The sequence below is a fragment of the Calonectris borealis genome, chromosome 8, assembly GCF_964195595.1.
Source record: "Calonectris borealis chromosome 8, bCalBor7.hap1.2, whole genome shotgun sequence".
In the NCBI taxonomy this organism is placed as follows: Eukaryota; Metazoa; Chordata; class Aves; order Procellariiformes; family Procellariidae; genus Calonectris; species Calonectris borealis.
In genome coordinates, this window is record NC_134319.1 from 1,077,445 (window position 1) to 1,101,212 (window position 23,768).

General features: G+C 44.0%; 1 protein-coding gene across 1 annotated transcript in view; it reads left to right on the forward strand.

Moving 5' to 3' along the window:
• The window catches only part of NEGR1 (neuronal growth regulator 1), a 294,357-nt gene that overhangs the window by 121,408 nt on the left and 149,181 nt on the right, over positions 1-23,768 (forward strand). Inside the window, exon 2 of the mRNA XM_075155531.1 lies at positions 19,574-19,806. Coding sequence (XP_075011632.1) covers positions 19,574-19,806 — 233 coding nt within the window. The remainder of the gene's footprint in view (positions 1-19,573; positions 19,807-23,768) is intronic.

The window sequence follows — 23,768 nt, forward strand, 5'->3', positions numbered from 1 at the left end:
CCTAATTAGTTATCATTTTGTATATGCATATACATCATGATACGGTTGTATAAACTGGAGAGTCGTGCAGTGATTGCACAGCGGATCATATTATTTTGTTTTGCATAACGCCATATTGCTTGGAGTGGAGAAGGGCAGGAATCAGGAGGTGCAATTATTCAGCTAACCAGCCTAATTATTTACTGTGGATTTTTTCTGTGCGACCCAAGCACCTCCCAATATTGGTGAATGCAAACGCTCGCGTCACCTGCGAGGAACTGGCTGTCCCCCTCGACACGAGGGAGAGGGGGTGCAGAGGGCTGCCCCCCACCGCTCAGCCCTCCTCAGCTCGCCAGGACGCTCAGCATCTTCTTCGTTGGTCCCAAATGCCCTTCACGGGGAAAGGGGCTGAACTTGCATGGGGGGAATATATGCCCAATGTGATTGTAAATACTTTTAATACCGTTCCTTTAGCTATGGTTTATAAAACAAATGTGCACTCATCCTTCCATCATTCTCTTGCCAACAATTATTTTACTTGTCAAAACTGCATCATAAGACATCATTTAATCTAAAAATATACGGAGAAAAGTTTGCAGCTATTCTATCTAAAAAAATGAATTTTAATGTGCATTGTATGTTTTCCAGTGTGATTACCTCACCTGTTAATACACTCAGCATCTTAATGTACCTCATACAGAGGTTATCAATAATTGATTCCTTTTATAAAAGTCTATTTGTTCTGATGTGAAATTGTTAACTTTCAAAAGATGTGATTCTATCTTTCCATCTCTTTTACAAATAAAATGAACAGGCAACATATTTTGAACATGAATAAGAAGGCTGGATATTTTTTTCAAAGGGAAAACATAAAAGGAAAAGAAAAAAGCAATTCCCACCAGTTGTTACTATTAAAAAGCTTGTTTATAGGTGAGGTGCTAAAGGACACTACTCAAGAACAGTTCCTTGTTACACACAGGTTATGCAAACGTTGTCAGGCTATGTCAAACTTTGCCTTAGAGCGGTCGTGCACACTAAAGTCACCTCTGAAGAGATTCAAATGGCACAAACGGATTTCCCAGTAATTAGAAAAATAGTTGCATATAGGTAGTCAGTGAATGTTTCTTTGGGTAGGTTGTTCATCTTCCTCTGTGTGCACTATCACTTATTTCTTCAGAAAACAACCTGTGCTGAGAAATGCCATTTTTCTGCACCCAATAAAGGGTACATTTAATTTAGCTGAAATGATGTGAAAACTGAAAATTCTCGTCTAGGCTCCCTTTCCCACAAAAGGTCAGACCAGGTGACCGTTTGAGGTCCCTTCCGACCTGGGCTGTTCTATGCTTCTATGCAATGACTTCCAGCGTCACTATTTAAACTGGCTGGGGACCATGTTGTAAGACAGGCTCAGCCCAAGGACCTGATCCTGCACCTAGGCGTCAGGCGGTTCGGGTGACGCGTTTGGCTCTCCCTGTCGGCAAGGTGTGTAGATCTGGGGTGAAATCCTGTCCTTGCTGAAGTCAACTGGAGCCTACGAAGACGGGAAGAAAGATTGCGTCTTTTGTTATTTCCCTTCCAGCAGAGAAGCAGTGTGAGCCTGGTTTTCCCACGGGCAGGACCTCCAGAGGGGGCCGATGCGATCCTGCCCGCGCCAGCCTTTGTCGGGGTTTCGGTACCAGGTGAACAACTCCGGACTTAAACTAATTGTCACTCACATCTGCTAAAATCGTTTGCTCTAAACTGCATCGCCATCTCAAAGACGGGATTTGAACAGAGTCAGCGCAAAGTGACGATGTGCTGCGTCTGCCAGCTCACGTGTCTGACGGGTCAGCGTGGGGCACCCGGCACGGGCAAGGCGGGTCTCGTGCCGCTTCCTCAAAGCCACTCGAATGTAGTTTCCACTTCATTCTTTTTACGTTACAAATAAGAATCCACAGCAACGATTAGGAGCAGACAAAAACTTGTCTACGTGCTCGTTCAGTGGATGTGCTCTAGGACCGGCTCCGCAATACAGTGGCGGATAGTGGGAGATTTTGCAGTAAAATCAGCATGTCCGAATCAATAGCTGTGATTATCCCGCAGTAACTGCGCTTAATGGTCGTGGGCCGTGTTCTTGAGACTGGATTACGGAGGCAAGCGTGTGAGCGTCTGCTGCGAGAAGATAAAGAGCAGCAGTTGAGTGGAGATGGCGGTTTTGCTAAGTAATCGACTTCCTTGGCTGCCTTCTGTAAAAAGCTGAATTCCTCTGGTAAAATTCTTTTCACAAGGAGTGAGTCAAGTGGAAATACAGCATGAGAAATGAGAATAGGCTTCTAAGGTGCTCAAAAAAATGCTCATCCTATTAGCAGTCCAGGGACAAAAAATAACAAGTCTAGGCACAACATTTGAAGATGTATAATGTATTTAAGGCATCTTCTCAGATTTATAATAACTCATTCGTGTCTTAAACTCGGTCTGGTTTAAAAGACGCCCACAGGCCAGTTCTTATCATCTGTCTTTGTGAGAGTGCGGAACTTCACATTGCTGTTAGTCTTGCTTTGCTGTCCGTGTTGGTCAGGTATGGCATCCTGCATCTGCATATGGCAACATATCTATCTCGGTCTCAGCCCAGAGACGCTGAAAATGCTGCTTTTACTGAGATAATTAAAACACACAGTATTGTCCTTACATTTTGCACCACCAAGTTAAGCATAGGAAGACACTGTTTCAGATTATAGATGGTTTTCTTCTATAAAAACTAGAAAACTAAGCACCACATGAACCAAGAACTCAGTCAGGTTTATTATCTTCCAGTGATTTCAAAGTCTTTCTGTTGTAATTTGCCTTTCTAAAAGCAAACCCTTTATCTGAATCTTTTCCGTTATCTTGCATGGCGAGACTTATTTAAATCTTGAATGTGAGTAATATGGAAGGGATTGGATCCAGGATATATCCTTCAAATGGTGGAGATTCAGAATATATCAAATGAGGTATGAATTCCTGAAATTCTTTGGAATGCCACTGCAGTGAAGTATGTCCTTTACCTGCCTTTTCCTGGCTTCACCATTGGTATGGGTGCATAAGCAGAGAGACCAGGACCACCAAGAGGGATCTGTCAGATGCAGGACGCCTTGGAGTGGTTCTCTAAAATTATTCCACTGGATGCTATTACAAAATGCTTGAGACCTCAATGCATTGCATAAGATGCGAAGGTTTCCACCCCGTGGCAATGTATAGTACAGCTGAGGGCCACCGTGGAGCAACCCCTTTGCATTTCACTGGAGATGTGCAGATCTTGATCCTGGAAAGCTCCGGTGGGGACCGGGTGGATTTTACAGTCCATTCAAGCGATAACACAGCCCAGCATCAGCAGAATGATGATTTCCTGAGCTGTGAGTTCTTTTCCCAAGGTATGGCTCATTTTCTTGCTGCACAAGCACCATATAAGCAGCATGAGGAAAAGCTATCGCAGGGGAAGGAGGGACCCCTCTCTGGTGGGGTCTTGCTGTGATGGTGGGGTGGCCCGGAGCGGCTGCACCATGCCGAGATCTCCCCCCGGGGAGATGTTTACTAATATTATTAATAACGTATGAGTAGTGGTACTATGGAGCAAGCAGCTGTGAGGCTCATCCAGAAATCTGGCTATTGCTGGCAACTGCATCCTGGGACATCTGTGCGCCAAGTTCATGTATTTACATGAGCCAGCGCAGCTCCATCTATAACTGTTTCTTCCTCTTTTAAATAAAGAGGTCATTCTTATTTCTCCTGAAAGATTCATTATAGTGAAGGACTGCAGCACACTTAAATTTACCTTTTTTTTTTATTTATTACTAATATTCCAAACAGTAGTATATCAGCAAACTAAATGTTCTAGGAGATAAGCACAGACAAAATCATGTATCAGCCCTAGTAGAAGTCATATGAATTTCTTTATTAGTTTGGGTGGACAATTCTATTTCAAGAAAGCCTTTGAGATTTTTAAATTTTATTTTCATTCTGCAGAGGGATGAAGATAACTTCTCAAATATTTTCACAAAAACGGAATTGTTGAAATGGCCTTGTCTGCCAGCTGCACTTTCCTAAAGGTATTATATACCGGCCTGGATCGTGGTACACCTCCGTGTAATCTCTGTTCTGCCTGACAAAGAGCGAAGATCTCGGTCATAGATCATTCCGAGTTTGGAGTCGGAACTAAACCTGGGTCTAAGCTAATGTCAGAAACTTCAGAGAAATGGGAGGCTTCTCTTGCTCTGCCTTTTGGCTTATTTTCATCGTGATGAAAAAAGCAACGGTGGCTGGGCACACGAAGCACGCTGCCAGGCTGCAGAGAAATTGCTGCAAGGAAATGTGTTATTTGTAAAAATGCCAAAATACATTACAGAATGCCAGAATATTTTCATTCGGATTTTTTTTTATAAGTTTTAACATATTTGCTTTGTTTTAAAAAGCAAGGGAGTACTCAACTCCTTCCAAATGCAGAAAAACTGACGTTGCACGGTTTGCTGGCTGAGGCAGGGTACGAGTTAGCCGCTGAAGGACGGAAGGGGAATAGCACTGACATCAAAGGGGCAAACCCTGGGCGGCTTGGGGGGGCAGGGCTCGGAGGCAGCCGCTCAGCGACACAACCGTCCCGGGGCGGCGGGGGTGCGCGGGGTGCAGGGCGTGCTGCGGCTCGGCCCTGAGCCCCGCTTGGCCGTGGATCGGCCGATCAGCAATCGCTTTGTGCTCTCAAGTCGCATAAACGTGTTTGATTTTTGCTGGGTTTCTGTTTGGGTTTTTTACATGCATTTTCTTTCTCTGAAATGCTAACAGTTATTCCTGTCTTTAGCGTGCAAAGAAAAGCAAATCAAAATAAACCCAAGTTATATGTATGGGGCTCTAAGCAGTAGCCGCACTGGCAGAAATATTTGAGGCGGTGCTCATGAAATGGTTCTCCACGGGGAAGAGGAGGCTGGACCCAGTTGGCCTCTACTGCAGTCCGTGAAAAAGCTCATTCACACCAGCAGGTGCAGGTTTGATCTTTCTCCATCCGCGTCGTCATCCTCAGTGTTTACTGGTTTGTGCCGGGTGGCTGTGGGAGGGGGCGAGCCCCCAGAAACGCAGAGCTCCCCCCGCCGACGACGCTGCCACCTTCGCTCCTCTGCCATCAGAGGGGAGGGAGGAGCCCCAGAGGGGTATTGCTATTTTTTGTTGTCAAGTGAAAGCGTTTTCTGAGGGTGACTGTTGCAGAGGAAGAAGAGATTCAAAACCGCATTCTGAACGGGGTTTTGCAAGGCATGCAGGGCAGCCCTTCCGCAGGGCCGCGCAGGGCAGGGCGGCTGCGGGGTGCGCGGTCTCTGCCAGGTTTGCTGCCTGCTGCGCGCCAGCTCTCGCTGCTGCCAGGGCTGATCCTAACCAGCCCCACAGAAAGAGCTCTTTACTTTGGGCTGCACCTTATTTATACCGTAAAGGAGCATTGTTGCTTTTAGTTATTTTGTGTGTGTGTGATGCTTTTCCATGAGAAACGATGTAAAGGTTTGTTTTCCTGGTGAGAATACTCCAACAGTGCATCTTCTGCAAGTGGTGGCAAAACAGTGTGCGGATACCCATGGATGCAGATGTTTGGGTGGGACTTTTATTTTCTTTGTTTTGCTTTGTTTTGTTTTCACCAAGCCTTAAAATGTTTTTGTATAAGAGTCTGGTTAAACTGCAGGCTAATAACTTAGTTGTCTTGGGTAGACGTGCAGGTACCTCTGTGGCTGGTTATTTATTTATAAACTTGCCATCTCTGCTATAAAAAGATTTGTAATACCCCAATAATAAATGCACTCATCACGACATCTTCTGTAATCACTACAGTTCCTGAGCTGCTATTTGGCACTCATTAGCTGAAACTCCCATTCACCTATAATTTATGAGAAGCATACAATTATGTGTTATCGCTACTTCAAGTGATTACTACACTGTATGTTTTTAAGATAATGGCATGAAACACTCCGTGATGAATTATGCCTCTCTAGGTAGCTTTTCTTCTGTCATTAACTCTATTATTTTACTTAAACCAACCTGGAGAGACTTGCGTCGCAGGGTTGGTATTACCTTCTCAGAGAAGAGTCCCGGGTCAATATTGATCCCATAAAGGACATGACACAGCACACAATTATCTCCCGCCTTGTGTGTCCTATCTACTCCGAGTGTGGATGTTATTATAAGGAAATCCTAAAATCCAACTTGTTTTCTCTTGGAAAGAATGTTTTTTTCATTTTGCCTTGTTAGTGAAAAAAGCTCGTTCAGGAAGAACGTGTGAAACATAAAACCTGACTATTAAGAAGTCCGGGGAGGCCGGGCAGCTGCAGCCTGCGTCCCTGCTCTGCCCGGAGAAGGGAGAGGTGAAGTTACCGCAGCTCCGCTGTGGAGCAGGAGCACCCGCGCCTTTGCTCGTAGACCTTTTTTTCTCCCGACGTTTGATGCCTTTTATACTTACCAGCTGGGCAGGTAGAGGCGTTGATTCTGCAGGCAGACATCAGAACATGTCCCGACGTTAGGAGGCGATGCCTAGTGAGCAGGTTCGCCGTTCTGCGTGGGGCCAGTGGCCAGCCGGGCGGCGGCAGGGAGACCGCCGCGTCGGGACGGGAGCCGAGGCAGCCAAGGCAGGCAGGACAGCCTCCTCGCCAGCCGAAGGGCATCTCGAGCCCTGCCAAGCTGCTGGCAATGGGGTCTCTGGGCAGCGCGACGTGGAGAATCACCCAGCAGAGCACGGGTCTAGGGGTTTTCGTACGTTTTTCTTTTATCGCATATTTTAAATGACTGTTAAATAGCGTTTGCCCTTTGTCCAAATCGCACCTGCCCTTTGGTTTAGTCCTCTCAAACATCACGGAGGTAAGCGCAGAAAAGCAAGCGGAGCAAGTGTATATCGAGGAGGTCCCTGCGCGTTTCCTTGCCCCGCCGCACGCCTATCTACCGGAGATCTCCCGCGGGATCCCCTGGCGACCCCGGGTCCTTCTCCTGGGCTGGGAGCTCAGACTCGGGCGGGTATTTGCAGTCGGTGTGGCGACGCTCCAGTTTTCCCCTAGACGAAGCTGGCAGGGGCGGCTCTCCGCTCCCCGGGCAAAGTCCTGTCTCACGCTGGGATGTGCTGCAGCTGGTGTGAGCCCCGCATCGCCGTGAGGCTCTGTTCATTATCAAATTACGGCATTTATGTGGATGTTTGGAATAACAGCCATCCGACGCTCATTATTTAATCCTGAGTGCGCGTTACTGTAATAGTCTCCCGTTGTAAGCCCTCATTTTTTTGTCAGAGCTTATTGTCTCAGCGAAGAAACCTTTGTTTCATTTTAGCGTTAAAAATAAAGACTAATGTAACTGTTCTGAAACTGAAATAAATGCAGTTAATTAGTATCATGGCTGTTTTAATTCAGTTATGTATTTCTGGGTGCTAAAATCCTCCCATAACATGCTGTGATATTGCAAATTTGGAAAGTAACACAGTATGTTCACGGACCCGACGTTTTTTCATTCTCTAGATATGATCCTTTGCCCTGCCATGGTCTCAGACCTTATGTTGCTTTTTATTCCTCCAATTTGTGTTTCAGTGTCGTGTGGCAAAAAAGCAGGGGGAAAAAAATTGCCATCTGGGTTGGCTTTCACCATCAGAAGAAACAGCTGACTTATCTATTCCTATAAAATAAACAGGATTGGCTCTCAAATTTTCAAAGACCCCTCTCCCTTAAGAAAAGTGCAAATAATAAAGACAAAACCATGCCGTGAATTGTTTCCGTACTTTTCTGCATTGGCAATTTCTTCTTCATAATCTCTGGAAGTCGGTGTTTGTATATCATAAATCTTTAGGAGTTAATAAATATCAAATGCAGCAGCCAGCCCTTTTTAGTATTACAAATAATACGATTAAGCTGGGAGTTACTCTGAAAATGAAACCAAGACTATCAGAACAAATAATATTGTGTGATATTGTTTCTGAGCCTTCAAAGAGAAAATAGTATGTGCTTCCATGAAATGATTAATAACTAATAATTCTTAGCTTTACACTGTACTGTTTTGTTCATTTTGATATGACAATATATCTGTGAAAAGGGGTGGGGATATTTTTGCATAAATAAAAACAACAAATGCATTTATTGCAGTTGTGATACTAACAGTTTCTCTGTCCTTGCCATGGAAAAAAGCCACTTCTTCGTGGCAGGAGGGAAAGACAATTATGGTCATGGCTGGTGGTTATGATGAACGGCAGAGGCCAGGAAACCCCTGCGGAAGCGGTCTTTCGCCTGGCTTGGATGGATTGGCAGGTACTGAGGTTGAAACCCATACCGATTAAAATTCAAATAACATCAGCTGTAGAGCGAATTACATTTAAAATCTTGCAGAAGTAGAAGAGTAAACACTTTTGTTATTAATTACTAATATTCTATGATTTTCCATTTAAAATGTTTCAGATTTAGGGATTAATCCATGTTTTATTCCAGACAGATTTCCTGGAATATCTTAAAGCATCTCAAGGCAGACGAGTTTATAAAGCCAAGAAGCTGGAGACGTGTAATGAAGAAGCTATGTTCTGCTTTCTCTCCCAGTCGTTTTGTCCTGCTTTCTCTCTCTGCCTTGTCTTTTGTTTCACCCGCAGGCTGGCAGGTACCTGGCATCTTTGTCATGGCCAGCTACAGAGCAGAAAATCTGATGAGTTCTCATGGTTAAGAAACTATACGTCAATTGTCTGGAGCGGTGGAAGCGGCATAGGAGCAGAGCAGGGAGGTTAATTATGCTAATTACTCATGAAAATTCAGGTAGCACGTATCCCCATTTATTTCAGGCAGTTTGCCAGATAAAAAGCTCATACTGTTATCTGCTCCTTTTGGAAAAGTCCACGGGTCAGCAAATATTTAAAGAGTTATCTTGGTTTCTCCCTAAGTTTGCAGATCTCCAGTTCTGAGCTGCTATTTTAGAAAGCAATATAATGGACTGCTGGGAATCGCAGAAAATAGAGGGTAGTAGGTTTGGAAGAACGTCTTTATTTAAAGGAGGTAATTACGAATAAGTGTATTGATATGGTGCTAAATGAATTATTTGACTGCAAACACCGGGTGAAACGTCTCGGGCATGTCTAGTCAGTTCAGGTTGGAAGGGGAGGAGGCGCTAGGACGTCGTCAGCTCCGTTGCTGTCAGTGCAGCGGATCAGCCTGCTGTTTGCCCGAAGATGCCTTGGAGCAGAGGCTGCGGGAGGGACGAGGCGAGGCTGGAGCCTCGGGCATCCCCCCGCCCTGTGCTGGTAAGAGCCAGGAAGGTTTTCCTGGAGGGATCCCCCCCGGTGGCTTTCCCCTGCCAGAGCCGCTGCGGAGGGACCGGTCTCCTGTGGCATCTCCTTCCTGGCGCTTGGAGGGAGACTGGCTTTGCAGACTCCATCCTCTGGAGGGGAGACACGCTGAACCTGAAGGGAACCTGAAGGAAAACTTGCTCTAACAAAGGATTTGGTACCAACTGCAGTTTATGGGGCTTAAAAAGCAGAGCACATGCAGAGCAAAGATCAAAGGAAAAAGGCTCATTTGTGCATGTTAACTCCTCAATGTATAATCAGAGCTCCTTCTGCCACTGAGATGAAAAGACAAAGAACAACGGAGACGTTGGGACTTGCTGGTGGCGGAGCAGGAAATCTGGTACCGGGGTGGGAGGAAGGAGGAAGGGTTTGGCAGGCAGGCAGATGAAGGGCTGGCAGGAGCAGAAGCTGTGGTGGACATGACGGCGTGGTGGGGCTGGGGCACGTGTGGAGAGGAGGCAGGGTGCTGGGGACGGGGTTCCTGGGGGAACAAAGCAGAGTTTGCAGAGTTTGCAGGCCCTACATTAAATGCTGCAAAGTTCACGAATGTTTGCTGTCAACTGGTGGTTGCGTAGAGAGAAAGAAACTGCAATCTATGTTCGATCCATTAGCACCACTTTTCTTTAATCCCGACTCGCCTGGTGCCGTTTCAGAAAGGCAGCACACGAGCACTCACAGTGGGTTTGGAATTTGCTGTGACAGGAGAGGGCAGGCGGCTCAGCACCGGGGGTGAGTTGGGGGTGGAAAGGTGCACGTTCCTATAAAGAAACCTCATCCCATCTCAGCTGAGTGCTGCTGCCATTCTTTAAGCAGAAAGCTTTTTTAAAGGTAGATCTAAGGACTTCGACATACAACAGAGATGCCAGGCAAAGCAAAGCCGGTTATTAATTTTAGGTCTCTTTTGGCTGCTGTGAGACAGAGTTTTGGGGTTCTATTTTTAAACTCTGTTTTAAAACAACTGCTTGTCTCCCTTCTTCTACATAATTCCTCTTTATCGACTTTCCAGAAACGGTCTGTGCAGATTTCTGTCCCACTCACGACAGAACAGTCTCCCTCTGCAGGATAATTTAACATTTGCATGTTTCATAAATACTGTTGCTTCTTGGGGGGAAAAAAAGAAGCCTTCCTACGACGAAGATTTTTAAACTCTATTAAGTCCTTCTTGTTATTAATATCCTGTATGCCCTGCTTCCTGGGTGCAATCCCTCTGTGATATTTAATGCTTGCTGCACTTCAGAGAGAACTTGGCTCCAGCGGTTGCAGCTGGGCACTGGCCAAGGCTTCTCCCCAAGCAACCTCCCGCTCCCCCTGTTCACCCTTCCAGGCCCGGCAGCGGGTGGCACGGGTTAAGTCCCTGAGAAAATGGTGATGTTGGGGTGCGGCATCTTCACCCTCCGGATGCGCTGAGCTTGTGCTGGCGCACGCGCTGTTGGGGGCAACTGGGGGGGATCTCGAGCTTCGGGCACGGAGGCAGCCGCGGCGTGGCGTGCACCAGCCCGGTCACCGGCGTCAGCTCCCTGGTGTTCTGTAAATAAAATTTAAGACTGTTCTGTAAATAAAATTTTAAAAAAAGCTGTGATGATAATGAGCAGCTGCACAGTTTTTTTATGTAGAATTCCATGCTTTGAGCTATAGTAGACATGAGAAAACTGATTTTGATCACAAAAGTAAAAGGATCACCTATAATGGCACCTGAGTTATTTTTATTGTTCAGAGGAGTTTCCTTAGTGTAACAAAATTTTAAGATGTTATTCATAAGAATCCACTGAGAACCCAGAGACGATGTTTGTCAGATCATCACTAAAGGGACTTTGCAAAAGATCTTAGCAGGTTTCTGGTGTGATTTTCTGGTTCTGGAGCTTGGATGTATCATTTAATGTTCTGAGCTTCTGGGTGTTTTTCTAGGCTGAACCCTGACCTTCATGTTTCTCTCTCCCCTTGCTGCTTAGCTCAAAGCCAATCTCCTTTAAAGCAGAAAAATTTTAGCAACACTGTTTTTTGCAAAGGTTTTCTATGTTCTGAGGAAAGTGGCTATAACTCAATGCCAAAACCAATTTCACTGGAAAAAAAGATGCTGCAGTAAGCAATAACAACTCTGTAAAGTGCTTCACATCTGCTTTGGTGAACGCTCACCCACTGCAGGGCGATGGAAAGGGGATGCTGCCATCCCTTGTGGGCGCTACCGTCAGCTCCTCCAGCACCCAAAGCACCAGTTATATAAAACCGTAAAAATTTTCAAGTCACATTCTTCTAGGTTTTCAAGGAAAAGAAAGAATTCCAGGGCTTCCTGTAAATGAGGTGGAACTTTTAAACCAAACTGCAACAGGATTACTGGTTTTAGAGACACAGCCTACACAGAAATGAGTCATGTTCTGACCTGCAATATGTGTCTTAGCATTTAGGGGATGTGTTTTACGGAGGAAGCATCTCACAGTACGTCGCTTGGTCTCCTCTAAGTCGGAGACGCGTTTCGGATGGCTCTGCAGCTGGGCGCTGCAGTAGCCCCCCGGGTGGCATTTCCCGGCCGGCCGGCTTTCCCGCGGCGCCCAGCGCTCACCTCCCACGTCCCGCCCGGGGAGGGAGCGGAGCAGAAACGGGAGGTGGGAGCACTGAACGGGGGCCCACGGGGCTGAATGGGTGTGTTCAAGGGGTTGCATGGGTTGAATTTACCCACAGGCTTATACGACAGTTTTTAACTTAACTTTTAGCTTTGCAATCCGGGTCAAGTAAGCAGTGGCAGAAGAAGGGAGGATAACGGTAGCCTTTGGTCCTACCTGAATGAAGATTTTTTTTCGTTCTGCCCAAGTACTATCCAGGTGTAACCCCGGAGAGCGTATTGAAGGCTGTTTGGAGATAGGCATATGTCAAACATTCATGTGATATATGGAACACGGGAAAGCTTTGTGTGCGACCCCGTGCAGTTTGCGTCAAGGGCAGCGAGGTGGGAGCTCCAACCCTGGCCGCACTACGAAGGCTCCTGTGAAAGAAGACTCTGTGCAGTTTTAATTAAGCAACTGAGAAGAACTGTTTTTTACAGAGATTAATAGGTCTATTTTTTAATTATGGGGAAATAATAGACTAGAGAGCTAGGAAAATGGGAGGTATCAAAAAGAGAGGATTAACAACTTTAAGGAAGCTGGGTGAGACTATATTTTTCTGTACTTACAAATTACAGAAGATCATCCCCATTAATAATGATGGGAAAAATAATAAAATATCTTCAGCCGTATATGATTTAGCATTAAAATTTATTTTTTATGCTTGTTGAGTAGAGAATTTCTGATTACAATCATCAGTTAAAAAACAAATTGTTCTTTTTTCCAATCTTCCAAGTTTAAAAATAGAAGAATTATCTTCTGACGTCAGCTATAGTTTAATCAATACTTTTCCAAGCAGTGTAAAGGTAAAAAGAGAAAAAGTCGCTTTTATTGAATGATTGTTATGCTTTCTTTAATTGTGCTACAGTGTTATTATTAACTTCTAAAAATAATTGGTCCTATGCATAGATTTTTAAAATTATATTGCAGAAAATGCTGCCATGATGTGCAGGAAGATTAAAATTAAAATTTAAGGAAAGAGAGGAAAGGGGGAAGAGAGGGAAGGCCACTAATATTTGCAGTTGCTACTGGTTGTCATCTTTTCAATAAATTATTTCCCATACTTTACTGTAAAAAATGTTTTAGTGTTGGACTTTACTAAACATCAGCATGCTTTGGCTTGAATTGCCCACCGGTGATCGGCGATGATCGACCGCGGTCCTGGCAGGAGCAACTGTGCACCTTCAGTGATGTGATCCCATGGGGATTTGCGTGGGCTGATCTAGAACCGTGCATTGATCTGGTGTCATTATTCAATGTATTGATGGCACTTAGAACTAGGAGAAGTTGAAGAAGAGTTGGGCGCTTAGCTTGAGGCTCAGACTCACCCTGAGGGAACTGACGTGGAAGGCTGCCAGCTCTTCATAGGTTCACCTGAAATCAAAACTCTGCTCAAACTCATGTCTCAGGTTTGCTGAAAACTTGTATTTAAGTTCCCTGAAATGTTTGGAAGACTTAATGGGCAAATCGTTCCAGAGTGCAAACCCAAATTTTAAGTTTTTAGTAAAACATAGCTTGGCAACTCCTGATTTAGGATTTGTAACATGTTTTGCTGAACTAGACTGATGCAGTCTGAAGGAAATAGAGGTTTTCATGGAGGACTTTGGTTAGCATTGTCCTGTGCACCCCAGGCGCAGAGCGTGGGCGTTGCACCGCCCGGCTGAGCTGCACCCCGGCACGTGCTCGGCGAGGGGCAGCCAGGGCACGCGGACCTGTTCAGCTGGGTTCCCGGTACTTCTCACTGGTTTCCTTTGCAAGGTCTTGTCTCCTCAGAGCTGCCTTTCCTCCCCGGTCCTCACTCACGAGATGCCTGGGTGTCGCCGAGCGTGCCCCGATCTCTGCCGGCGCAGGGGCGTGGAGAGGGGTAGGGACGGGGAGAGCGTGCACGTGCAGCGAGGCAATTCGTCTTCTTGTAGGAGCTGAACCATCGCAGGGTTTCAGTCAAAAGAGCCAATGTGTTTCCAGATATGTGCATGTTCGTGTGTCCTGGTTTTGGCTGGGATGGAGCTGATTTTCTTCCTATTAACTGGTACAGTGCTGTGTTTTGGATGTAGTGTGAGAATAATGTTGATGACACACTGATGTTTTGGTTGTTGCTAGGTATTGTTTACACTAGTCAAGGACTTTTCATCTTCCCATGCCCTGCCAGATGTGCAGGGGGCTGGGAGGGAGCGTGGCCAGGGCGGCTGGCCCAGCTGGCCAATGGGCTATTCCATTCCATATGACGTCATGCTCAGCATATAAGGCTGGGTGAAGAAGAAGGAGGGGGGGGCGTTCGGAGTGATGGCGTGTGTCTTCCCAAGTCACCGTTACGCGTGATGGAGCCCTGCTTTCCTGGCGATGGCTGAACACCCGCCTGCCGATGGGAAGTGGTGAATGAATTCCTTGTTTTGCTTTGCTTGTGCACGCGGCTTTTGCTTTCCCTATTAAACTGCCTTTATCTCAGCCCACCAGTTTTTCTCACTCTTACCCTTCCGATTCTCTCCCCGTCCCGCTGGGGGTGGGGGGAGTGAGTGAACGGCTGCGTGGTATTTGGCTGCTGCCAGGTTAAACCACGACATCGTGCAATGAAAATCACACAGAGTTATCACTTATTATCTGCAGCTTAAAAAATAATGTTAAAATACCGTTCTTAGCTAAAATGAAGAAGTGCATCCAGAGATCAAGCGTGTGAGAAATGCAGAGGTTGTGTACGAGGTCGGCTCTGGTATTGCAGTCTGAGTCCATGCGCACCGGTCGGATCCCATGGCCTCGCTTGAGGGCGGTATTTTTGTTGATCTCGGTGTTTATTCTTTGCAAATGTTCATCCATATAAAATTGGTTGGTTATATCACACAAAACATACGTGGAAAGACTGCTCTTTCATAGGAAATTATAAAGGTATGGGGAGAAAAAAAGACCAAGCCTTCATTTAAACGGGAAAAAATCCTTATTTGTCCTTATTTCTGATCCTCTGCAATAACTACAGTGCAGAATCATTGCCTCCAATGGCCAGGAACACACGTAGGTGAATGCGTAGTCCAAGTTGCCTGCAGAATACTTTTCAACGGTAACTGTGTTTTCAGAAATAAAAAGGGATTAAATTTGTTAGATTAGAAAACATTTCTGAGATGAATCATTTGGCTTTTCCAACCTTAATGATTCTATGATTCTATGATTGCTTCTTCCATGGAGTAAATATGCACTTTGTCCATTGCATCTTGCGTGCGTAGTGGGAAAATACAGTATGTTGGCTGCTATTTAATTTGAAGGCTATCCTGTGCAAAATATTTCAGCCAAATTCTGCAACATTTTCCAAACACTTCACTCCCACAGTGTTAGGAAACTTGCATGGGTTTTGAATAAATGTAGAGAAAAGACTGCTTTGGGGTGTGGAAGGAACTTGTCTGAGGTAAAATATTTAACCTGTTTTCAAAGAACTTTATTTGGAATATCATTTTTAGTTTGAAGCCAATGTTATTCTACAATACAACATGCTTAGTCAGGGTCTGAACAAAAAAATGAAATGTTTTCTCCTAGTTACATTTTTAGAAACACCTTTTGTGATTTTGTTTTCATCAAACTTGAAAATCTCCCTGAACGAGTAAAAATCTGTTCTATTTTTAGTCCTTGGTTTTCATGTTTTATACGGCAGTTGTATACTGCATACTTTTTGTTAATTAGCGGGGTATAAAAGAAAGTTGATTTTAGCAGGTTTTCATCTCTATCCTTGATACCCATGCACCTAGAAATTAATAAAGCAAAATTTCTTATTTGTTTTAGAAAGTTATTTTAAGAAAATACCTTTGTACCTCAAGTAAAACAGCAAGAGGTCTCATGTTCCTTTCTGCACTGCTGTATCTTGCCTTTTCTCAGCAGGAAAGTCTTGATATCAAAAGGGCTGTGTTTATATGAGAAGTTTTTGGGAACCTTTGGGGCTTTCGGAGCAGGCACCGTGTGGAGGCTGCGAGGATGCTTGGGAGCTGCAGCGGCGGCAGCCCCGAGCACTGCCCTTCTCAGCGTGGTTTTCACTTTGCATCTGATGAGAATTCCACTTTTGTCTTTAACTAATAACAAAAAATTTCAACTTTTATTATCTCTTTTTTTTTTTTTAAAGCAAGGCTGACTTTTTCCTTACAAGCTGCACAGAGAGCAAGGCATTTGTAAAGCGAGGCTGGTTTTCTCTCTTGTGGGAAGAAGCCATAGTGCTAACACTTTCTTGCATGTTTTTGGATGTGTGCATGTGTATAAACAACGAGGGAGTTAAGTAAAATGGTAAATGGTCACTGAAACTACAGGCTACTTTCAAAAATACTCTTTATAACTGACTGTATCCAGCTGCTGCAGAAATACCAGTAGAAAAGAAACGCATTGTAGAAAAACGTCAGTGAATCTGAGGTTTCTCTGCTTCTCCCCAGTCTTCTGTTCATTAGAATCAATTTGAAAATGTTCATAAGACTTTGAAAGGAGCTCCTTGCCTTCTCCGAATGGGACCAGACCCTACAAAGCTCCTCCTGCAGGGATTCACAGACATCTGCTGTGCTCTCCATCCTCAAAGTGATACTTCCCCGTGACATCCCAATTCTCTGCTATATAAACTGTGATTTTTTATGCCGTTCGTACGCAGCTTCTTTCAGAACCCTTTCAGATTTCATGTTGAGATCATTAATTAAATGAATGAATAGTTATTTTCATGATTCATTTCTGAAGAATTTCAGCCTGATGCTTCTAGTTTCTTATTCCTAAAGGGAATGTCATTTTTCCCCTTAAACAATACCACCATATGCTTAAGCTACAAAATCGCCATTTTCTCCCACCTAACAGTTTCCATAGTTGCTCTATTTTAATGTTTTATCAAAGAGATGAGATCTATTGCATTCTCTTCTTCTGTTGGATTTCCTTCATGTAAAAAACCTCTTTATCAAATAAAGATGTCCCATTAGTCTGTTGCACTTTGTATTACTTTCCTTCAACTTTTAAAGTTGTTTTAAAGCTTTAAATTTTATTGTAGGCATGGTGGTTAGCCTAAAATTAGCGTGATTCACTTTCCTCCTTTCCTTAAATGTAGATAATACATTTATGATTTTCCAGTCACATAGCATCACTTTCAGGTTGTTTAACCGCCCCCCATGCTCCTGGATTTGCAGTTTCATGCTCTCAAACGTGACTCCGTTAAGGTTTTTCTCAGCCCTTGACTCCATTAGCTGCTCTGCCTTTTCCTGCACGCTGGATGTCACCTTCTTTATGGAAAACTGGAATATAGTGCTCGTGTAGTTTTTGAGCCATAGTTAAACATCCTTAACCTCACTACAGACAGGCTCAGTCTTTTTCATGAGCTCATAGAAATAAAGTTCCTTCTGCATGCTTTCTCCGTCCTTTTATCCCCTCACTTCTCAGCCACCGAGAGGGACTCTCCCTGCTGGCCGTTCCTCCTGGACACCCTCCTCCCAGCCCAGTTTTCCCATGCTCTCTACCCAAGCTATCACCGTTTTCTTTTGCTCAGGTCTCATCTCCTGTCTCCAGCCCTCCTCTTTTTAGGACAAACATTTCCTTGTCTATGGCAAGGTGATACTTGAAGTATCTCCAGTGTTTGCATTCTCCTTGTATCCTCATACTTCACACAGTCCTGTGCTCTGCTGGTGTTTACCGGTTTTCTTCCCATCATTATGTTTTCTTTCCTCACTTGCTGCTGTTTCATGTGTTTTCCTGGCTGCTCACAAAAGCCGTCATTCTGGCTGAAGCTCAAGAGAGCATCCCTAGGCTGCCTTGCCTGGGCATGGCTTTCACTGTCAAACACTGCGAAGCAGAAGATGGAGTGCGTTGTCCAAGCATCAGTTGACCACACAGTCAAAATGCCCGTGGGATTGAGGAGCGATCTTTACTGTCCTTTCTCTCTCCTGCTCTTCCACGTGTCCCCAGTGTCACTCCCCTCTTTCCAGATGACAGAAAAGTTTGATGGCTACTCCAAAGCCATTGGTTGCATTAAAAATTAGAGCACCTCCTGGGACAATTTTTATCCTACCAGCCTGCCTGCCACTGGCCGCTCCTTTACCTCTACCAGCGGCAGAGGTTCCCCAGCTCCGGTACAGCTTTGCACCCCCTGGCATCACCCCCGTCCCCCCGGCCACGGCTCTGCCCGTCCGAGGTTCGGGAGCGCCGCGCGCTCACACCAGTGCCGGCTCGCCTCTGCGGGGATCCCGCCCCAAGAAACGTCTGCTTTCCTTCGTATTTAATTAATTGTGCCCAGAAGTACTGTCAACGTTATTCACCAGCTTCTTGCCGTGTTTTCCACAAAGTTTTAGTACTTGCGCTTGGTGCCGTGCTATTCTTAGGACCTGTCAGCAACATTTAATGGGATCCTTCGCAGCGCAGTTCTCCTCGTCTCGGTGTGCAAGTGAGCAACTTAAGATGGAAAGCTGTTTTAGAGAGAAATTACAAATGTTTCCTAATACGCAATACAAAATATTGACAACAGCAGCATATTGCAGTGCCTCATTACTTTAGTAGAAGGTTATACTTCTGTTACGCCTGGGTGGCTTTTTTTTTGGTTGCATATCTACAGAAAAGATTTTCAATTAACATTGACCTTTAATACTCTGACTGGTTTTTGAATCTACAGATGGTGAAACGGACTACAAATTAGATTTTGCAATATACCTTGTTCTTTGTATTTCTCAACTGATTAGCTTCAGACAGTTTGCAGTACCTACACTGGTGTGCTCAGCTCGCAATTCCCTCGCAGTCGCCGGTGCCATGTTCAACCCCCCGAGATATTGTGTAGAAATGCTGTCAGACTCTTCAGATATACGTGTTTTCATTCTCCAGCTGTACTTTTTACTCATTTTAAAAAAAAACCAGAGTCTTTACTTTATGGAGGAATATTTTTGAACTAAAATTTAGAAGGAAAGGTATCTGTCTGGGGTACATCTGCTTCTGATTGTAGGGGTGTTCTTACTCACCAAGCTCCGATTAATGTGACTATTATACCCTGAAAAGCGCTATTTTTAGTTATTGTTCTAATAGTAATAATTGTGAAATAATAATTGTGAAAAAGCTAAAGTATGGCATAATAAACAAATCACATTCATTTGAGTCACTACCATACCAAAGATGTTTTAAAAAATATTTAGTGGAACTATGCTTTATATTTATTGTTGTTGTCAGCAGGGAAATCCATGCTAATTGAATATATGTTTGCTTTAAACGAGATGTCTTGAATATGATTAGCAATGACAAACCTAATAACCTTTTGAAAAGAAAAAAATATTGTTTTGGATTCTAAGATGTCATTATAGTTTTTGGTGGAAAAAGTCTCTTGGTTCCTTAACTGAGCAAGCAGAAGTTTATTGTGTCTTAGGAAAGGACAGTAATTTTGCACAGGCGCACGTGCCTACTCCTGATCCTTACGGGCTGAAACTGGAGCTGAAAGGGCTGCTCCGATGAAGTCGTTGAGTCCAGTTCAGAAATAAACTGAGACTTTCTACCTACTGCTCCACTGAACACTCACAGCAGGAAAATCAGAAGGGAAGAACATAGCAGAAAAATATATTTATGTTTATTGTGTGTTTTTAAGATAGGCTTTTGGTTTTATGATGATTTGTGAATTAAAAAACGACTCATGTTTTGAGGTTCAACTCTAATATATTATAGCTGTATTCAGTCTAAAAATCAATAGCAAGTTAATGGTATTTAAAAGCTCCTATGTTTTCATACTTACGGTTTCACCTTTTTTTCCCAGGTGTTACTTGGAAGATGGAGCTTCAAAAGGTGCCTGGCTGAATCGGTCGAGTATTATTTTTGCTGGAAGTGATAAGTGGTCAGTAGATCCACGAGTTTCAATCGCCACAGCAAACAGAAGAGAATACAGCCTGCAGATACAGGACGTAGACGTGACAGATGACGGTCCATACACTTGTTCTGTGCAAACTCAACACAACCCTAGAACGATGCAGGTGCACTTAACTGTACAAGGTATGTGCTTAAACCAATTGCAAATCATTATTGGAGATGTACTAGAAAAAACTAGTTTATAGATGGGAAACGTCAGCTAAGCACATTTTAAAGCTTTTTTTTTTCTTTCTTTCTTTCTTTTTTGTTGGCTGTATGTAGCCATAGACTGTGCCATTGGCCCTAGCCCCCTGCAAATAGATAATTAGCTCAGAAGGGTCTCCAACTTGCCAAAATCAGGTTTAAATCTTCATTCCTGCTCTGCTGACTATTGAACAAGATGTAAAAATATAACAGGAAAATACCAGTACAATAGTCGAGGTATAGCTCCCTGCAGCGGTACTCTGCAGGCATCTCTCAGTTTGGTATAGGTCTCCTGCCTGGCTCAAAACTTGGTTGTTTTGCATGGTATTCAGCCTAGTCACCATGTAAAGGTGCATAATCAGGTGCTGAGTTCACAGAAGGTTTACAGCCTTGGCATTTTGACATTAATACCAAATATTGCCAGAAACAGCCTCGTTTCCTTTATGATGTCAAGACGTGTTCAGAAATAGCCAGTGCCACTACTGCAGCACGCTGTGGAAGGGTCGTGGCGGACCAGGACCCGACTGTCCTTGGGGACGGAACAAGGCCACAAGACGTGCTTTGGTGATCATGTAATAAAAATATTAAATAAAGGACGACTGGTGGATGCAGTGAGACAGACGCCAGAGCACAACCCGCCACGCAGAGTTCGCAGGTGGCACGGCCACCAGCTGCGCCGGCACCCCCACAGCCCGGCTCCGGCTTTCCTACAGGACTGTTTTGATGAGAGTTTTAAAGGAGGAAAACGAATTGGCTCCTTCAGAGGCCGTTCCTCGAGGGCAGCCTGGGAGAAAGCACAAAACTGCTTCATCCCGCGGTGCTCCTGCATCGACGGGCAGGGCGGCAGGTCGCTCCTCGGAAGGCTCGTCCTCTTCCCGGGGCAGCTCAGCTGCAAGGAAGGATCCTCCAGGGCGTTTTATACCCCATCAGCAGCCCACAGCCCCGAAGGTCACCTTTCTGTTCCCACGGCACTCAGCTTACCTGCCCGCATGGATGTGTCCTACCCCCCTGAAGCTTTATGTATGAAGCTTTCTGTAAATTTTACTGGCATTTAAAAGATGCAATATTTCATTTGAGCACCTCAAGTGTCTTCTCTGGTGTGTGCCATCACAAGCATTGTTATAAAAACAAGAATTAACTCATTGGCTTAAAAAAAAGAAAATTAGAATGAATAAAGCAATTTTTTTCAAAAATAGAAATTCTATTAGGTTTAGGAATTTAATAGAAATTCATTAAAACCAAAACAAACAAGTGAAGACAAAATAAGCTGATTCTGCATTAAAATCCATGGGTTTTGTTTCTTCCAGACCAGTTTTCTCACAGAAATACTAAGATGCCAATGTTGTTAATAAGAACAGTCCATTCATTTCCGTGAGACAGTTTTCTAAGTGCTGGAGAACAACAGTGTCAGTTTTACACGCGTGGAGGTAATATTTATTGTATTGTTCCAGGGTGAACAATTCTTAGTTTTGATTGTCTTTATAATAGTTAATGCCCTCATGCAAGGGGCTAAAAAAAAAAAGTCAATTGCACGTATAAAACATATAAACAGGAGCTTAAAATTAATTAGGCTAACTACAAGTATATAGAGAAATAATAACTCAATACTTTAAAATATGCATAATTATTAAGCAATTGCATTTATATCTTCAGAAATGCAAAGTATAACCTAAGGCTTTAACTTATTAGTCTTTGGTGTAATCGTCATTAACATTTTCTTTTGCATTTTTATGAGTAATAAAGCAATGAATGTAAAACAGAAGAATTTAAATGGCAATCTCTATTAATCCATATGGCACACCAAAATCCCTTACAAATAACGTGTATGAAATGCTTCTCAAACTAATTATCCTTAACCACTGGACCCTTAGACCCCGGTGGTTTGTAAGAATGTTAGACTGTAGCTCTGTAAGAGCTAAGTGTATTTGTTGCATAAAGAACATTACTTCATCAGTACAGCCCAAAAGCCATCACTTAGTCATTTTTAAACCTTCCTCAGAGGCGGCTGTTGCGTGAAGACCCATAAACGTACAGTTTACGTGGGGGGTTCTTCATGGATTGCAGAAGTGTTTGAACGCTATCGGATTGGGAAGCTGGAATGAAGAAGCTGTGACAGTATCAATAATTATTTCAGTAGTATATATGTATATTCAGTTACTCCAATGTTATTTCAGTTATATTTTACGTAGGAAGTAGGGACCAGCTCCATGAAGCACAGCCAGAACACGTGAGCCATTTTCAAGATAAAGTTAAAAAAATCACTCTCCCTGTATTTTTTCCTGTGTAGTTCTCTCAGCCCGAAGGGAAAGCTGCCGAGCAACCTGCTTGTAGGGAGAGGTCCTGCATCTGCTGAGCGGCAGAGCGGGATCACCATCCCCTCTCGGCGATGATTGTGGCCATTTCTTTCCATTCCAGCTCATGTCTTTATGTACCTATTACTATAGATATTAATAATTATCAGCCGTGCAATGGATGCTCAGTGGATCGGATGTGAGTCACACCAATCGCTCATCCCACATGGGTGGGATCCCACCTTGAATCAACACTGGGTTTTGCACGGTGGTTTAGAGAGATCTGCACCACGCTTCCTACTGCCGATACCTGTCCAGTGGGCCTGAATGGGACTTGTGCAGGTACGCACTTCTAATCAGGTCGCTTCGCACTTACACTGCTAATAAAGCCATCGCTTCACCTTCCGTGTGCTGAGACTCGGGAGGTAAGGATGCGAGATTCATGCAGCCTTTGAGATGAGATTGACCTGTCTGCAAGTAACCCGGACCGTAGAGGAAACATCAAACAGCTAATTGGTGCTGCAAGCTTGTATGTCCTTTCCTGATGAATAGGGTTCATAGGGATGGTATAATAACATTTTATGGAAGCAGTTTTATGTTTCCTTTTAATATTGTTCATGGCTTTGTATTTCAAGATTAGAAACAGCTTCTGCTATTGGGAGAAATAAATGAAGGGAAAAGCAGATCTTTTGCCAAAGTAGAATCATTCAGTCAAAGGGCTGGGTTTCCTTTTACATTGTGAATAAACGATCAGCAGCAGACCTAGAGCAGCACATGAAATAACAGGAGAAAAAGAAAATTCAAAAGCAAAGTCTCAGCCCTTTAAAATTCCTCTGCCCTACAGGCTGTATTCTGTCAAGTAACGTTGAAAGATATTCTCCTGCCGAAAACAGCAGAGCTGGAAGAGCCAGGGGTGTGTGCACTGTGTCACAAATTAGATGAATAAAGACTTATGTCTGATCATAAGCTCCCAAATAGGTTCAAACTCCAGATTGCAAAATTATTTGCTGTGAAACTCCACTTTAAAAGCCGTATAAATCCAATTCTCTCTTTTTTTTCTCTTTTTTATTTTGGTGTGTGTGTGAGGTCTTTCTATACACGCAGATCCAGTAGCTGTCATTTTGAATATCTTCTTCTCTGCTATTTGGGCTGACAATTTCTGAACATATTCATGTAAGTCTTTCAGAGAATAAATACATTTTAGTGGGTTAAAGGTGCCTTAATTTCTGAGAGTAAAACATAGAAATGTAACATGATCAGTAAGTAACCAAGGCTGAAGGGCAGCAGCAGCCTCTCCGTCACTGTCCCACACGCGGATACAGGGAGCAGCGAGACCTAGTGGGGTTTGGCCACGGTCAGCCAGGAATCTCTGGCAGAGCTTGAAGTTGAGATTCAGTCTCCCAAATCTCTGCTCAACGCCTTAACGAGACTATCAAGTCCAGTCTAGACCACTGTTGCTTATTACATCGTTACACCTTTTTGTACCAAGAAAATTAAACAAGATAGTTAGTAAGAAAAAAGCCTAATGTGTCTTTAGCCCACATTTACATCAGTGGAAAAAAAAAATCACATGAAAGAGAGGAAGATAATCCAGTCAACTTTATTTCAGTG